Raw genomic sequence first — 18,508 nt, forward strand, 5'->3', positions numbered from 1 at the left:
TATTTGTTTGCATTTTCCTTCGTATTTTTTTTTTGGATAATTGCACCATTGGTCCCTGTGGTATGCCATAATTATTTTTCACTCCCTATGGTTTAAAAAGTTCATGGGAGGTCCTTGTGGTAAGCAATAATTACAAATCGATCCCTGACGTTGAATTCTATTAAATTTTTTGACAGATTCTGTTAAAAGCCACGTCAGCACCATGTGTCACCAATAAGATGGCAACACGTGTCCATCTTAATAAAAAAAATAAATTTATTAAAAAATAAATAAATAAACTTATTTTTTTAAAAAAAACAAACAAAAAAAAAAAGAAAAGAAAAAAGGGAAGGCAACGGGTGGCCCAGCCACCCCTTGGCCACCCTCGGCCAATGGGGGTGGCCGCGCGACACCCCCAGCCTCTGGGGAGGCCGCGGGCCACCCATAGGCCATTGGGGGTGGCCCGATGGCCACCCATGGCCATTGGGGGTGGCCGCGCGCCACCCCTGGCGGCCACTGGGGGTGGCCCAGCCACCCCTTGCTTTTTTTTTTTTTTTGAATTTTAATTCTTTTTAAAAAATAAGTATATTTATTTTATTTTTATTAAAATGGACACGTGTCGCATTTTTATTGGTTTGACGTGGCGTTGACGTGACATTTAACAAAATTTGTCAAAAAATTTAACAGAATTTGACACCAGGGATCGATTTGTAATTATTGCTTACCACAAGGACATTTCATGAACTTTTTAAACTATAGAGAGTGAAAAATAATTATGGCATACCACAGGGACCAATAGTGCAATTATCCTTTTTGTTTTTTTTTTTAATGGTTAAGGTGAAAGTGTCAGAGAAAAGAAAAAGGAGAAACTTCACAAAAAGATATCGAACTATAGGCCGTTTTGACGGAAGGATACTAAACTTCAAAAACTGTCTAACCCGAGCATTTAATTATCTGAAACCCTCACTTTAGGGTATTCCGTCTGGTTTCAGTGTTTAAACCAGACAGAATCTCAATCATGTGCACGCACATGATTTACTTAAGTTACAATACCCGTTATCCCCTTCAAAAAATACATAAAAAGGACAATAAATAATAAAATGCGGGCTCCACTCATAATGCAACTGGTGTGGACGATTGGACAACGACCATGCGCTTCTTTACCACCGTCTTAAACAACAATACCCGTAAATCACGTGCAACCTTATGCCGCCTCCAGCCAGTAGTCCACGACCCAACGCCTCTCTCAAAGACTCCGATGGTCTCTCTCATGCATGTCCAAGCTGCTGCACCTTGAGGAGCTGTGTGCCGGACTTGACGCTCTGCATGAGCACCACCTTCAAATGATTTTATAGATGTCACCTTAGTTCATGAACATCGCGGTGTGCCAGATGTGAACGAGCGTCCATAGCACTTGTCAAAGAAGCTAGTGAAACAAAAGATATACATATATTTTCATCAAACAGATTCATATATATTATCTTTGACAACGGATTAATTCATGATATTTTTCTTCATGTTTATGTTTGATTTCCAAAGATGGAGAAGAGGATAAAAAATTAAGAGAAAGTGACCTAGAATAAAGCATCATTTGGGCCAAAGCTGACACCTAAATTTTGGTTCTCCATCCTCACAGCATACATGATCTTCAAGCTGTCAGTTGGAAAATCCTGAGCTTCCCATCTTCAGCCTTTCTCAATCAAGCATACCTTTATTCCCGCCATTGACATCCGACAAGCAGCAACAAAACCACCATATCCAGACCCCACGACAACAGCATCATAACCACCTTCTTCTCCATCACCAAGCAGCCTTCTCATTAACTCTCCTTGTTTCATGATTTTCTTTGAAATAATCCCGACCAAGTTATTGTGTATGGTCAACTCTAGTATCCCATTACAAAGAGTGCTACGGTAATATAATGTTATCCAACACTGATGCTCATATGTCAACGCATCATGCTTCTACTTTCTTTAGACAACATGCACGCATTGGACTTCTAGGAACTTCTACTTCCAGCAAAATCTTCTATTTCCTTCTAATATCTACTTCCAGCCAACAGCTTGGCCTCGCTGTCCTCATAAAACTCCTCCAAAGCACCTTCTCCGATCTGATCTCTCCTCTCTCTTCAAAGCTTTAGTCCCTCACCGTCAAAGTCCCAACACAAAGATTCGCCTAAAACTCTCTCCTCTAATCCCATTGGTCGATTATTTTATTTTCCAAATTTCTAACATTAAAGAAAAAATAAAATAAAAAGTAAAACTAAAAGGGAAAACACACAGGTCTCCTTTCTTTGGACTTCAACAACACTCATAATCTAGCTATCTGTGAAAATCTGCCAGATTTTGCAGATATGGTCGAAATAACTGGTACAATATGGGTACATGAATATACATGAGATGGAGCACACGAGGAGGTTCAAACTTCAACCTCAGTTCTCTCTGGCTCGATTGTCTCTTTGCGATTTTACGTAAAACTGAAGCATGTAAAATAGTAAATATATACTGAGCTCTAGCATTTTGTTTAAGACAGTGAGGACTGAGGAGTGGCCATTTTTTACTGTATTTTGTAGATTAAATGAACGTTTCTATAGTGTGCCATCTGACGGTGGAGCAGAGCCCAAGCCTAAGCCTTCGTCTCGTGGTGCTTTGGCGACGATGGCGACAGAGCCCAAGCCTAAGCCTCCGGTGGCCAAGAAGGTGGAGTACGTGATGGAAATGTTCGGGGACGAGAGGATCGACAACTACTACTGGCTCCGCGATGACTCCCGCACCAATCGGTCATGGCTCCTGTTCTTCTTCTTTTTGCAGAGAGAGAGTTTCATTGAGACGCGTGGAGAGCATTTTGCATGGAAGTGAGGGATATAATGGTAAGATTTGTATGTACAGAAATGGCCGCAGTGGTTAGAGAAACAGCAGGAACAGAGAAACAAGATAAAGGAGGAGGTTGTTGGGTGGAAGGGAAAGACATGCAAAGATGTCAATGAGAGAACGGCGTCGTTTTTATTTATCAGATGGGCAAAACAGGTAGTGTGGCTTAAGTAAGTCACGTGTATGTCACGTAATGCAATTCCGTCTGGTTTTAATGCCTAAACCAGACGGAATACCCTAAAGTGATGGTTTATGATAATTGAATACTCGGGTTCGACAGTTTTTGAAGTTTAGTGTCCTTCCATCAAAACGGCCTATAATTCGATATCCTTTTGTGAAGTTTCCCCGAAGAAAAAAGAAAATAGAAAAAAAGAAAGGATATTCTTGGTAAATGAGTCAAACAAGCAAGAGTCAATTTTGACCATGCTCCCGCTTCAGTCCTGCTTAAAGGCGCAGAAAAGATAAGCGGAAACAAAGTCAGAACCGAGAGGGAGTTAGCCTAATCGTTTTCTCTCATTCGCTCCAATGGAGTCCGCATTGCCCTTATCAGGGACCACGATAGCGCTCTTCACGGTCTCCGGAGCCCTAAGCCGCCACCGCCTGTGTACGGCTCCTCTGACTCAACTCCTAACTCGCCGACTCAGATGCACTAGCGCTTTCGCTTTCTCGTCAACTCCGAGGAGTCTGTGCGCCGCGGCGGCGGTGCCTCATGTACGACGCCGTCCGCAGTGCTTGTCGAGCTCCGCTGCTTCCTTCGGGTCTGGCGGTGGCGGGTTCGGCGGAGAGAGCGGAGGCGGAGGTGGTGGTGGTGAGAATGGATCGGACGGTGGGAATGCAAAGGGGAATTTGGTCGCCGGAGGGCCTGAGGAGGCCTCGGCGCTCTCGTCTGATGTGATAATGCTCGATGTTGGAGTATGAACTCTCTGTCTCCTCTCTATGGCTTAATTTAATTTTTCATTTTCTGCTATATATTTTGGTTAATTGATTTTGTTTCTGTGCGTGTATGGTAGGGAATGACTTGTGGAGGATGTGCAGCGAGTGTGAAAAGAATTCTAGAGAGTCAAGTAAGTTATTCCTTTTTTTGTTTTTGTTGAATTTGGTTTTATTTTATTTTAATTTTTTAAAATTTTTACGTGAAATATTGACATCGTTTTGGGGAGTTTTGCCAAGTTGAAGAGCTGAAAAATGTCCATATATTGTTTTTGATTTTTTGAGGATTTTAAATATGTTTCGTATAAACGGAATTTCTTGTCCTGGATGGACGCTTTTTTGTTCATGCGAAAATAGATGAAAGAAGACTTATTAAAAAGCTGCATTTTTTTGGCATTGGAGCGAAATTGAATTCGATTTCAAATTTTGAAATCTGTTGAATTTGAAAATATATTACTTCGAGTGTGGAATTATTTTTATTTTTTGAGTATTTTAAATATGTTTCGTATAAACGAAATTTCTTGTCCTGGATGGACGCTCTTTTGTTCATGCGAAAATAGATGAAAGAAGACTTATTAAAAGGCTGCATTTTTTGGCATTGGAACGAAATTGAATTCGATTTCAATTTTTGAAATCTGTGGAATCTGAAAATATATTACTTTGAGTGTGGAATTATATTGTGGATTTCGAGTCGATAGGAGCTGAAGGCTGAAAGTCCTGTGGTGCTGGGAACGCAAGATAGCAAGAAAATATGGAGAACATAAAAGAATTAAACAGCCATGGGATGAATAAATAACTATAATTTAGTGGAGGAAAACCGCCCAAGTAGTGAGATCAATTTAAACCTTGCAATCCAATTCCATGTAATCAAACACAATTTAAGTAGCCCTCTCTCTCTCTCTCTCTCTCTCTCTCTCTCTCTCTCTCTCTCTCTTTTCTTTTGTTCAAGTTATTTGCATGTGAGAAATTTACTTTCTTCTTCAAACTAATTCTGTGTGCTTCATTTTGATTTTGATCTGGTACAGCCACAAGTGTCGTCTGCTAGTGTGAATCTGACGACAGAGACAGCTATAGTATGGCCTGTATCTGAAGCCAAGGTTACACCGAATTGGCAAAAACAGTTAGGAGAGGCACTGGCAAAGCATTTGACTAGCTGTGGTTTTAAGTCCAACCTTCGAGGTAAGCATATCAGTATATCATCACCACCATCAATATTGTTATTGTCGTTCATGTTGTTGTAATTGTGATAACTAATATTGTGATTGTTATTATTATCATTGTCATTGTTGTCATTGTCATCATTGTCAGCATCATCGTTATTATAATTATAACATTAATCTGAACAACTCATGGTTCTTGTAAGAAAAGAAAATTGTAGGCTGGCATGGTTAAGTTTATTTAATTGTTTGTATTGTGCCTTACTTTTTATCAGGCAAGATTTGAACCTAAATCACTAGCTGACCGCATCCCATGTTTGTACCTTTTGAGCCAACTTTCATGGGCGTGTCTGCTTATGCTTTATTAAGAACAATATTTGAGTTTATTGAATTGTTTGTATTGTGCCTTACTTTTTATCAGGCAAGATTTGAACCTAAATCACTAGCTGACCGCATCCCATGTTTGTATTTTTGAGCCAATTTTCATGGGCGTGTCTGCCTATGCTTTATTAAGAACAATATTTGCCTTACTCATAAAAAAAAAATAGAACAATATTTGAGTAAAAGGGCTGTCAAGAATTGGTGATTTTTTACGATGACATTTGGGATGGCTGTTCAAATCATTTGGAGACACGACGAGTCTTGTATCATCAGGAATGTTGCAAGTTCTTGAAAACCTTGAGACTTTAACATGGCATTGTTGAGATTCAACCACTAGTAGTATTGCCTACAGTGAGATTTTCAGTAATAGTTGGCTTGATGTTGGGCATTCTGTTAAATATTTCTTAGTTATTTTCTATGGTCAGTTGCACCACTTCTAGATGAGTATTGGGATACATGCCTCATCTATCTATGGTAGCTCTAAGAGTTCTTGTGAACCGTTCTTATGGACCTTCTTGTTTCTTCAAGTAACTTTCCTGGGTTATAATGTAAAGACCCATGAAAAAGCTCTAGCCACATCTGCTCTATCACCTTAAAAGGACTAGTTTATTGTTTTGGAGATTTTCTGAAATCCCTTATAAAGTCCAGTTTCACCTAATAACTAGGCAATGTGTGACTTAGCACTCATGATTATTGAAAAATAAAATTGACTTCTAATTTACCAAGTGTGTGATGGTATGCAACAAAATATTTAAATTGCGGAATTTAAAAGAGACATATTTTGTTGACGAAGTGGAAACCCAGTTAAGAGAAAAAACACTCTAGGGCAGCCAAACTCAGGATTTTTGTAGCGCCCCAGATTTTAAGACATAAGGTTTAATGTCTTAAATTAGGTTAAGAGGTCTCGGCTACTTCTAAACGTGGCACAAAAGGCAAAAGGGAACTCAAAAACTTTTGGTCGATTCAAAAGCCAGAACGCTTGTCTAGAAGTCCTCTAGCTACCCTCCAAATTTCATAATTTTTGGACATTGTTAAGGCCACAAAAACAGCCGTGAATCATACTGCCCTTAACTAGGACGAGAATTCAGATATATATAACATTTGTGGACCAATTTCTATTTCTTAAAGGACCATGTGTAGAACCCTTATTCATGTTCTCTACTCTTTGTGCTTTAGGGAAAGGCTAATGATTAAGGTGACTTGGTGTTCCTCTTTGCTGTTCTTATTTTATTAATAACAAAATGATATTTGGTGCTTCTCCTTGCTAGAAAGTGATGTGCATGTGCTGCCATGTTTATTTTGATGCTTGTTGTCTTCAAAACAAGTGGGACACATTCCTTCAATTAAGTGGACAGCAGCTCCTTCACGCATGGCTCCTTCTTTCTACTCATCACACCCCACCATCACAACTCATCACCTAGATGCAGAGAACCCACCCCAGCCATTAGATCATTTCCAACTCAAATGGATCCAAGCCATTCGAATACTCTATAAAAAGGAGAAGCCCTCTTCAAGTCTCACACTCAATTTCTCTCCTTCCTCTCTGTTTTTCTGCATCTCCCTCTAGCTCTCCCTCTCTATTGCAGCAACGAAATTAAGCTACAAAAGCTTTTCCCCTTCCTCGTCTCTCTTTTAAAACTAGAAACTTTGACTGACTAGAACTGAACCATAACGAACTCGGATTGAGTCGAACCAAAAAGAGAAAGTGTTTGTCTTGAAGTCTTCTATCTACCCTCAAAATTTCACGTCAATCGGAGTAGGTTTGACCATCGAAAAGTAGGTCGGAGTAAGCTGCCCTCCATTTGGACGGAAATCCTGAATTCAAATAGATAGGACTTTTTGGTAAGTTGTTAAATAAGACTTTAATTTATTTTATATATAATTTCCATGTTACTTGTCTTATGAGTTGTGTAAAGACCCAATAAGTTTAAGAGATAAAAAGAATTAAAATAAAAAGTAATATAAACAGCTTTTACATTTTATGTCCTCATGACTTCATGAGTTGATCGTATTTACTCTTATTGTCTTTATAATATATTTTAATCCTTCAAGTTCATATTTGGTGGTATTGGTCATATAGCCTCGTCATCAAATCATGAACTAAGGTTTTAAGATTCTTATAAATGATCGTCTCAAACATAATGAAGTGATTGATAATAATAAATATAAAGAGATGAGGGTCTATAAACAATGATTTGTTTGTTAGATAATTAATATATATATATATATATATATATATATATATATATATATATATATATATATATATATATATATATATATATATATATATATATATATGGATGGATTTATATGCAGAAAAGAAGGCTAAGAAACTACACTAAGGAGAGTAAGTATCTTTATACTTACTGAGGACGAAGCTGGTGGATTTTTCCATAATATTGTGTTTACTACGTTATTTAATTTGTTTGTGCATGTGAATTTACATGTTTTATATTTTAATTAAGCTGATTAATAACAAAGCTGGTGTATATAGCGGTGGGGTTGAAGGTATTGCCAGTGGGACTGTAAGGTCCCTTAAAGTTAATAATTGAATGCTGTAACCGTAGGTTTACAGGCCAGCTGTGACCTAAGGTTCCTAGCCCAATTAATTAAGCTTTAAGTCTCGGGACCGTAGGTTCCCACAACACGTTGATACGGACCGTAGATTCCATCACGAGAGGAGTGCTAAAGATGATAATTAAACCTTGCATACAAAACTGTCATATCATTGTTTTATGGTTATGTATATATTCAATCTTTGACTGTGATTAGCTACCATGGATCATATATTGCATATACACGTGATTATAAAGCCATATATGCATTATGTTGCATTTATTAAATAAATCAGCATTCATTATATTATTGGAAACAGTGGACTCACTTAGGTATTTTGTATTGCTGTTTTCCTCTTTATATTACATATTATTACAGGGTATGAGGAAGAGGAGTATCAGGATTGTCCAGATCTTTAGGTGATCTTGATAGCACTGTTTGAGGCTAGGATGCCTCCCACTTTTTGTGGACTACTATGTCTAGTCCATTATTATTATCATATTTGGAAAACGATATTTACATATTTATTGATTTGTAATAATGATACTCTGAGTGATTGGATTGTAAATTATTTGTGCCATTCATGGCACAAATAATATTTTTTTATGTGTAATTATTCAATTACACTCTTTCTATATATATTGGAGTATTTTTGTTAGAAGCTCTGTTGTGTTATTTAATTTCAAGTTTTTGGATATATTATATTCCGTTGCCAAATCTTAACTCTGATGATATTGTGGTAATGTCTCGTGGAAATTGAAAAATTTTCACTTATGCTTTTTTTTGTAAAAGGCGGGGCGTTACAATTTTCACTATTCAGAAGACAAAGCTAGTATATAGAAAGTAACACTCACATACCCCGATGCAGCGATTGTTCCTATTACTCTGACACGAAACCCATCGTGAATACTTTCCAATCAAGTCTCCTACTTGAAGGAGTTTTCAATGGAATCATTTACCTTAGGACTCCTCCCTAAGATAGACTTCACACGAACAGTTGAGCACACACTGGCAACGGTTAGAAAGCTACGATTCTTTAGATCTCCCTAAACACCCTCTCTAAGCACTATGGAATTCTATATTAAATTCTTACAAATACAAGCCTAGAGCCATCTATTTATAGGCTTACAGAAAACCTAATTCTGATCAATTTCGGACTCTGGCAAGTAGCGTCCGGACGGTCTTCTGTGATCGCGTTTCCAGAATAGCACAATTCTTCCCAAAACAGGACCGCGTCCGGACGGCTTGACCGAGTGTCCGGATGGTCAACGCTGTCACTCCTTTCTGCATCCGTAAAGGAGACCCGAAATATTCTGGAATACTGGGTAGCGTCCGGATGTCTAGCAGAACCTTCCCAATTAGTGTCTTCTAAAATTCAAATCCGTATAGAACTCGGAGTAGCTTGACCTAGCGTCCGGACGGTGTAGCTCGATCGTCCGGACAGCTGCAACGGCTGAAGCTTCTAGACAGTGAGGGATGTCCAGACGCCTTCAAATGCCAGTCTGGACGGTTGCACATGAACTGACTGTTTCTTATTTGGAAATAGCATGGAATCTTATAGACATTTTCTAAAAGCTTGTGAATGACACATGGCATGAATTGAGACACTGCCCATATTACTTGAAGACTCTGAATTGAACCAATATTCCTATTAAAAAGCAATATTTACATAAAGTGTTTTTGTCAATCTAAATGTTGCTAATATAAAATACTAACAAACTCACCCTTTGGCCATTATGGGATAAAAATCATTTGACTGGTTTGGAAATACATTCCCGGTCCAAAAGTAAAAAATACTCCCCCTTTTTGTCTCAAAAGAATAAAGGGTAAACAGAGTATTAGAGAAAAACTATAATTACTAAAATTCAAAACAACAAGAATAATAGTAAAGTGTCTCATCAAAAAACTATAATTACTAAAATTCAAAACAACAAGAATAATAGTAAAGTGTCTCATCAAAAGCTGAAATCAACATAAGAGAAAACCAAAACCTCAAGATATTACATCTCCTGAATTTGAGCCACTTCGGCTTCTTGCTCCTGAAGCTGGGAAACCATAGACTGAAAATCTTCAGTCACTTGAGTCTTCTAGCTCGAAACCGGTCATTTGTAGAATGAAATCCTCTAAACAAGTGGTCTGCAAGACGATAAAGAAGATTCACCACTGAATTTCTAGTTGGTGCAGATCTAGAGGAAGAAGTTACGGAAGACTCTATATTGACAAAATATTATGTGAATGGCTTTGAATGCATACTCATCTAGTGAGCGTCTATTCAGTATATAAAGAGATTACATAGAGTACAACATAACTTCTAACTTCTAGCTTCTAGCTTCCTGATCTAATTCTATCTCTTCGAGATAAACTTATCTAATACAAAACTGTAATCAGTAATCTAAACTAACTTAAATACAATACAAGTAAAACTCTTTCACTCAATACAAGTAGGACTCTTATCGACTCTTATCTCTAGGAGTTGTGAACAATTATGGACAGCACAGCTGTCTATTGACAGCCCCCCTCAAATTGATGCAGGGTGATCAACAAGCATCAATTTGCCACTTAGGAAGCAATGTCGATGACGAGTGAGAGCCTTGGTGAAAATATCCGCAATTTGGAGATCAGTGGAAATATGTGGAAGAGTGATAATCCTAGCTTCAAAGGCTTCCCGGATAGAGTGACAGTCCACTTCAATATGCTTGGTGCGCTCATGATAGACAGGATTGGCCGTGATCTGAATAGCACTGGTATTATCGGCATGTAGAGGTGTAGGGTCGGTCTCAAAAAAATCTAACTCAGCAAGCAAACCACGAAGCCAAATAATTTCTGAGCAAGCAAGAGACATAGCGCGGTACTCAGATTCCGTAGATGACTTAGAGACTCTGTCTTGCTTCTTACTTTTCCAGGAGATCAAGGCATCACTTAAGAACACACACCAACCAGTGATGGAATGTCGAGTATCCGCACAACCAGCCCAATCAGCATCACTATAAGCGGCAAGGCGAGGAGAATTGCTGGCAGGAAAGAATAAGCCACGGGCAGAAGTACCGCGAACATAGCGTATGATTCTTCGGACAGCAGTCAAATGTAGATGACGAGGAGTCTGAAGAAACTGGCTGACTTGCTGAATAGCAAAGGCAATGTTCGGTCTAGTAATGGTGAGATAAACGAGGCTTCCCACCAACTGCCGGTATAGGCTGGGATCAGCAAGTAAGTCACCCTCCTCTTTGCGAAGCTTGATATTTAATTCCATGGGAGTATCAACAGAAGAAGCCTCTTGAAGACCAGCTGTAGCCACCAAGTCACTAGCATACTTATGTTGATTGAGGGCAATACCGGAGGGACCACGATGCACCTCAAGACCAAGAAAATATGTGAGAGACCCAAGATCTTTCATATGAAAGGACCCCAAGAGATGAGTTTTGAGCTGGTCAAGTAAAAGAGAATCAGAACCAGTGATCACTATATCATCAACATAAACCAATAGAAGAACAATACCCATGTCCGATTTCCGAAGAAACAAAGAGGTGTCATACTTGCCCTGCTTGAATGAAAATTGTAATAAAGTGGTGCGAAATTTATCAAACCAAGCCCTCGGAGCCTGTTTGAGACCATAAAGGGAGCGACGAAGCTTACACACATGTGAAGTCGGAGATGAAACCAAGCCTGGAGGTGGCTTCATGTAAATACATTCTTTCAGATCCCCATGGAGAAAAGCATTCTTGACATGTATGAGCGGTGGAAATGAGCTCATTTGAAATCTGAGACCTTTGGAATTTTGAACATACAACTTCAACACTAGTCAGTTTTCCAAAGAGTCCTCTGTCTGATACTATGCTGGAAGCCGTAGAACGACATATTCCTAACAAGATTAGACAGAAATACCAATTGTTTTCCTTTGTCCACAAGAAAATATTAGATCTTGTTAGTTCAAAAAGTATGTGGTATAAAGACGGCTATCAATTGGATGCACAAATGAATGCAAAAATAGAGCAATCCAAAAGACACAGATATATCAATATCCATCCAGTACAAAGACAAAAATAATCATGCACAATATCTCAAATCAACATCCCAAACAAAGATTATTCCAATTTTCTAAAAAGGACCAAAGCTTAAAAGAATAAGAGAAGTTAAAGAAAATACCTGGGAATGAGAAGAGATGTGCAGAGAATGCCAAAATCTCGGGATAAAATCACGAGAAAAACACAACATGAAAAAAATAAACGAACAATGCAATGTTGTGCTAAAGGCAAGAAGTAAAAGGGACACGAATATTACTCAGAAAAGATCCCGTCCGGACGAAACACTAGCTTGTCCGGATGCCTACTGTAAGAACAACATTCGAGAAAAAAATGCGTGTGTCCGGACATAGCAAAACATCGTCCGGACGTGAAAGCCATACGCGTCTGGACACAGAAGAAGGTCTGTCCGGATGTTTCACATAGGAAAGCTGAAACTAGAGGAAAATTTGCAGAAAAATAATTTTCCTAACTTTTGCTTCAGAACACACATGTATAAATAACTGATAAAATAGTTCAATGGCATTTCAAAAATATACCAAGATATAATTGAGAGTTAAGAATCAATAAGCACAAAAATTTCCCTGCAGATAGAAAATTTTCAATAGTAAACTTAACTCATGCTATGCATGTGTATGTGAAAGCTTTTTCAATAAGGTATGATCTTCGCTGATATGAATTAAAGAAACTGAATTTTCTAATTAAGAGAGAAATTCATAGTTAGATCAGTCAAAAGTCAAACCTTATTTTACTAGGGCCTAGTTATCCTCATCTGATACTCTCCCTTTGAGAAGCAACACTATTTTAGAGAGCTCAATATCATAATTTTCTTCAGATAACTGAGAGAAATCCATGATAAAAGGTGTAATAAAAAAATAGAAGTCACAAAGAGATAAGGATCGCACTAAGGAATTAAATTCTTTAAACGGAATGTACCTGCTCTGATATCAATTTAAAAATAAAATTGATTTGTAATTTATCAAGTGTGTGACAGTGTGCAACAAAATATTTAAATTGCAGAAAACTCAGTTAAGAAAAAAATCACTTCGAGGCAGCCAAACCCAAGATTTTCACTATTTAGAAGACAAAGTTAGTACATAGAAAGTAACACTCACATACCCCGATGCAGCGATCGTTCCTATTACTCTGATACGAAACCCATCGTGAACGCTTCCCAACCAAGTCTCCTACTTAAAGGGGTCTTCAATGGAATCATTTACCTTTGGGCTCTTCCCTAAGATAGACTTCACACGAACAATTGAGCACACACTGGCAACGGTTGGAGAGCTAGCGGATCTTCAAATCTCCCTAAACACCCTCTCTAAGCACTATAGAATTCTATATTGAATTCTTACGAAATACAAGCCTAGAGCTATCTATTTATAGGCTTACAGAAAACCTAATTCTGATCAATTTCAGACTCTGGCAATTAGCGTCCGGACAGTCTTCTGCGACCGCCTTTCCAGAATAGCACAATTCTTTCCAAAACAGGACTGTGTCCGGACGATCAACGCTGTCACTCCTTTCCGCATCCGTAAAGTAGACCCGAAATATTTTGGAACATTGGGTAGCGTTCGGACGTGTTGCTACGTCGTCCGGACGTCTGGTAGAACTTTCCCAATTAGTGTCTTCTGAAATCCAAATTCGTATAGAACTCGGAGTAACTTGACCTAGCGTCCGGACGGTGTAGCTCGGTTGTCCGGACAGCTGCAACGGCTGAAGCTTCTAGACAGTGAGGGGCGTCTGGACGCCTTCAAAGGCCCGTCCGGACGGTTGCACAGGAACTGGCTGTTTCTGATTTGGAAATAGCATGGAATCTTAATGGACATCTTCTAGAAGCTTGTGAACAGACACATGGCATGAATTGAGACATTGTCCATATTACTTGAAGACTCTGAATTAAACCAATATTCCTGTTAAAAAGCAACTTTTACATAAAGTGTTTTTGTCAACTAGAATGTTGCCAATATAAAATACTAACAATTATCTCTATTTTTATAAACCACTTACTGTATGTGGGCTGCTCATCTTCCCAGTGTGGTACAGGGGTGTTACAAACTCACCCCTTAAACCCCTTACGTCCTCGTCAGGGCTCTATTATGTGGTACTCTAGACCACATGTCTTAGCGTTACTAGGTGACTTTGATATTATTTGTAACGACTTAGAGAAAAGAGCTAGCCACATTTGTGCTAGGGTTGGCAATTTTTGACACGATCCGCGAACCCGGCACGAACACGATACGAAAATACGAGGTTTGGGTTTATGGTAATCGGGTTGACCCAATTATGACCTGGTTATAACCGTGTCTAGCGGGTCAACCCGCAGGTTGACCTGCTAACACGATTATAACCCGTTTCTTCAAAAAAAAAAAAAAAAAAAGACTTACAAACCTAGCCACACCCGCATGCCCGGTAACCCGCATCACTTTTCTAAGTTTTCTTTTTAGTATTCACGTCTCCTTCACACTGAAAATGGACAAATCATTGCTTTGTCGATGCCGACGATCTCGCGGCCGACGATCCTTACAAAAGTGACATGGGTTTCTGTTGTATGATAGGTTGAATGTTCTTAGCTTCGTCGCTGACATGTTCTTTTCTGCCCTCGATTTCGCTTTCAAGCCCTTTTGATTCTCGAATTAGGTCGGACTTCAACCTCCTTTTGCGTCGGGTATCCATGAAAAACTGAATGTTTGGGCTAAATTGGTGGTTTCACGAGTAGAAGGTCCTTTTTTCTGCGTGAAATTTTCAAAGCCAGAATCAGAGTTTGCATGACTTCCTCTGTTTTTGCTTCAAACTGAATAAAGAGATTGATGGATTTATTTCACGGGTTCCCTTATGAAGCTTTTGCGGAAAACCCACTTTAATTGCTAAACATCAAAACATGGGTTCTGTGAAAGGAGTTTTCTACCCAAAGATGGTTCTTTTTGCCGGCTTTTTCTTTGCCTCTGTTTCTAGCTTGTTACTCACTCTGTTTGGTTTTCTAAACAGAGCCGTCCTCAAGTATATGCTTTGAATTATAACCCTTTTGGTGGCAGCCATTAGCTTGGATCTGGTTGTTGTGGTCATTTTGACATGGGTTTCTGTTGGGTCATCAAGACGAAGACGAAAACGAACCCAGATTCAGCTTCAGCTTCATCTTCTTCTTTAGACAAAGACGATCTTTTTTTGGATGGAGCTTCTTCTTCTTCAGAGGAAATAAACGTGTCAATCGGGTTCGTGTCGGGTAACCTGATTTATAATCGGGTCGTGTTCGGGTCAGAGGTTCCAACCCGATTAATAATCGGGTTGGGTTCGTGTTATACCTGTTTATGTAATCGGGTTAATCGGGTTGACTCGAATTCGACTCGTTTACCTGAATTACCAACCCTAATCTGTGCTATCACTCCAAAAGAAGTAATCAATTTTTGGAGCTTCCCTGTAATTCCTTATAAAGCTTAGTTTCACCTAGTAACTAGGCAATGTCAGACTTAACACTCATGAAGACTTTCAATTGTGCTCTTCTAGGCAAATGGCTATGGCGTTATGGGTTTGAGCGAGATGCATGGTGGAGAGTTGTGATGGATTCTAAATATGGCAGCCTAAGGGGTGGTTGGTGCTCTCTCGAGCCGACAATAGCCTTTGGGGTGGGGGTATGGAAAAACATCAGGAAAGGCTGGGATTCGTTCTCTCGTTACACTAGATTCGTCGTGGGGGATGGCTCCAAGATTAGTTTTTGACTTGATTTGTGGTGTGGTGACACAGCCCTCAAAGCAGCCTTTCCAACTTTATTTGACATTGCTCAGTAAGGACGCTGTTGTTGCGGATAATCTGGAGCGGTTGGGTGACTCATTCCAGTGGAATGTGAGCTTCGTTAGGGAGGCTCACGATTGGGAGGTGGATGTCTTTGCCTCTTTTCCAATTGCTACATTCAGTTAAAGTAAACAGAGACAATAAAGATAGTTTGTGGTGGGTCCCCTCCAAAAAAGGAGTTTTCAAAGTCAAGTCCTTCTTTTACTCCTTAACTAGTGCTGGTGGCAGACGCTTTCCCTGGAAAAGTGTTTGGCGTACTCAAGCTCCTCCTAGAGCTGCTTTCTTCGTGTGGATTGTGACTCTTGTTAAGATCCTCACCCAGGACAACCTTAGGAAACGGCATGTTATTGTGATCAACCGTTGCTGCATGTGTAAGAAGACCGAGGAAACTGTGGATCATCTCCTTCTCCACTGCGATGTGACTTCTGTTGTGTGGAATTCTCTCTTTAGCCGTTTCGGTGTGTCTTAGGTTATGCCTAGACAGGTTATTGACTTGCTTGCATGTTAGTGGTCATCTAGCAGATCAAGGAGTGCTGTTGTTTGGAAAATGACACCTATTTGTATCTTCTAGTGCCTTTGGTGGGAAAGAAACAATAGAAGTTTAGAAGACTTGGAAAGAACCTTGGAAGTGACTCTTTCTTTGTTCTATTATTCTTTGTATTGTTGGACTTCGGCTTATGTCCATCATTTGTTTATTTCTTTTTCTGACTTTCTCTCTCGCTTTTCTATTTCTAGTTAGGTGTTTTCCTTGTATACTTCCAGTGTACCAAGGGGCGCCTTATGCTTTTCTAATAAATTTGATCTCTTACCTATCAAAAAAGATCTTTATAAACCATCCACTCGATGTGGGTTACTCCTTATCTTTCGAATTTGGGACATGGCTGTTACATATAATGCGGAAGAACCTGTTTCTTTACTAGAATACACTATATATGCGTGCGTGTCCGAAAAGTTCTGCATCCTTTCTATGATCAGATATGCTTGTTTTCCCTGTGAGATATTTGATGTCCATTGAGTTCATTGCAGATATATGTGGTTAGTGTCTCAAACCTTGACGATGAACTTCATGTTAAGCTTAAGCCTCTTTTGAGTTTAAGTGTAATTAATTTGTGGAAGTTGTGACCATCCTTGTCACCAAGCTTCATCTTTGGATGATGGAAGAAATACTTGTAGGAATTATGATACTTTTGCGTATGATGATTGTTGCTTTGTTTGTTCAAATGAAAATAGAAACGTAAGTGTGCATATTTAATCTTCAAAGAGATGAATTAATGCAGCATTATCTAGTTGTCTGTTAAGCACCTCTAACTGTAAATCAGAATAGACATGGTCATATTCAGGTTCATGTAATTTATGTGAAGGTTGGTGGGTTAAGTGGCAGGTCAGGAAGCTATTGAAGGAGATATGTCACCATAAAATTGCAAATGATTTCTTGTAAGGAGCAACCATAATTCTTTATGGTATGTCTGTAAATTTTTCGGTTTTTAATTCCAGTGACTTGTCTTTATGAACAGAACCTTTTAAATATCATCTCCACTATATTTGATATGAAAGGAAAAGGCTTAAAAGTCATTATTGACGTTGTAATATATCACTTCAATAGGTGAGTCTCAGCGGCTACTTATGGTGGATTAGTCAGACAGCCATTTCTGTTACTGGGGAGCCCATTCGTTTTGGAGAATTTGCTGTTGCACATTCTGAGCTTTGCAGTTTTTTAATTAGTCAGAAAACTGAGGACTTCCTGTCTTATAAGTTGTATTTAATGTGTACGATAGTTGAGAACTGCATTTTGTGTATCGCTTTGGGCATTGTTGTTATCGGGATATTCTTGCTACACCTAAGGAGCATTCTGTAGGTTCTCTTCATTCTGAGGTTTTATACTGTGCTTGTTCTTGTGAGGGCTTTGTCACAAGAATTAGTTGTATAACAAGGAGTCATATCAGTTCTTGATGTACTTGGGTTGTGCCCTTTGGTTTTTTATTTTTTTTAAAAGAAAAATAATTGTTTTATTTATCAAGAAAAAAAAAAAGAAGTCATATCAGTTCTTGATTTAAGCATTTTAGTTCTTTGTTCTGAGGCTTATGTGGATAAGTTCTATAACTTTAAAAGTGTTATTTTCTATTTAGCTTGGCCTTGTGAATTACTCATATTGAATGGTTTTCATATTCTTGCCCCTTGTTATTCTACTAACTAAACCTGTATGTTTTGGGATGCTGGTTTTCTGGAGGTCTCCTAACAATTTCTTGATATAAGAGTAAGACAAATATAAAGAGAGTTCATTTGAAGTGTTGTAGAATGTAAAGAGAGTTCATCTGGGATGTTAGATAAACATAAAGAGAGATCATTTAAGAGTGTTGTCAAACTGAACCATGTTCATGATAATCAATGTAAATTTCAAAAGTGGATACATCCTTGCAAGAAAATTTTCAGTTCATGCTCAGCAGTCTCATGGATCTCCACCATATTCCAATTTGGAAATTGCAAAGCTTTGCTTAAGATTCAGTCTACCAAAGTTAGCATCAATGGCCAAAGTTGAGTATCAATACAACTTCTTGTTCTGCCTCCATCCTGCCAAAGGAAAAAGGGGGAAAGAAAGAAAGCGATTTCAGTTGACATACCTCTGTGCATATGGCTGAAGGCATGTATCATGATGGAAATTTGAATGATCCTTACCCTTTTCTTTTTAATCACCTACTTACAGAACAGCTAGTAATTTACTATCATTTTGTTGATTCTCCAGTCCTGTTTATTAATACTTGTCACTTGTCATGCCTGTATGTTGTGGAACTTTGTGCTTTTCTTGACCTTTTTTGGTTTTCTTTGC

At 38.7% G+C, this 18,508-nt stretch overlaps 1 protein-coding gene across 1 annotated transcript in view; it reads left to right on the plus strand.

The window, feature by feature from the left end:
• Positions 1-3,289: 3,289 nt before the first annotated feature.
• Positions 3,290-18,508, plus strand: part of LOC133881687 (copper-transporting ATPase PAA1, chloroplastic) — a 71,916-nt gene continuing 56,697 nt past the window's right edge. Inside the window, exons 1-3 of the mRNA XM_062320687.1 lie at positions 3,290-3,761; positions 3,860-3,913; positions 4,805-4,958. Of these exons, the coding sequence (XP_062176671.1) occupies positions 3,375-3,761; positions 3,860-3,913; positions 4,805-4,958 (595 nt within the window). The 5' untranslated portion in view covers positions 3,290-3,374. The remainder of the gene's footprint in view (positions 3,762-3,859; positions 3,914-4,804; positions 4,959-18,508) is intronic.

This window comes from Alnus glutinosa, chromosome 11 (genome assembly GCF_958979055.1).
Source record: "Alnus glutinosa chromosome 11, dhAlnGlut1.1, whole genome shotgun sequence".
In the NCBI taxonomy this organism is placed as follows: Eukaryota; Viridiplantae; Streptophyta; class Magnoliopsida; order Fagales; family Betulaceae; genus Alnus; species Alnus glutinosa.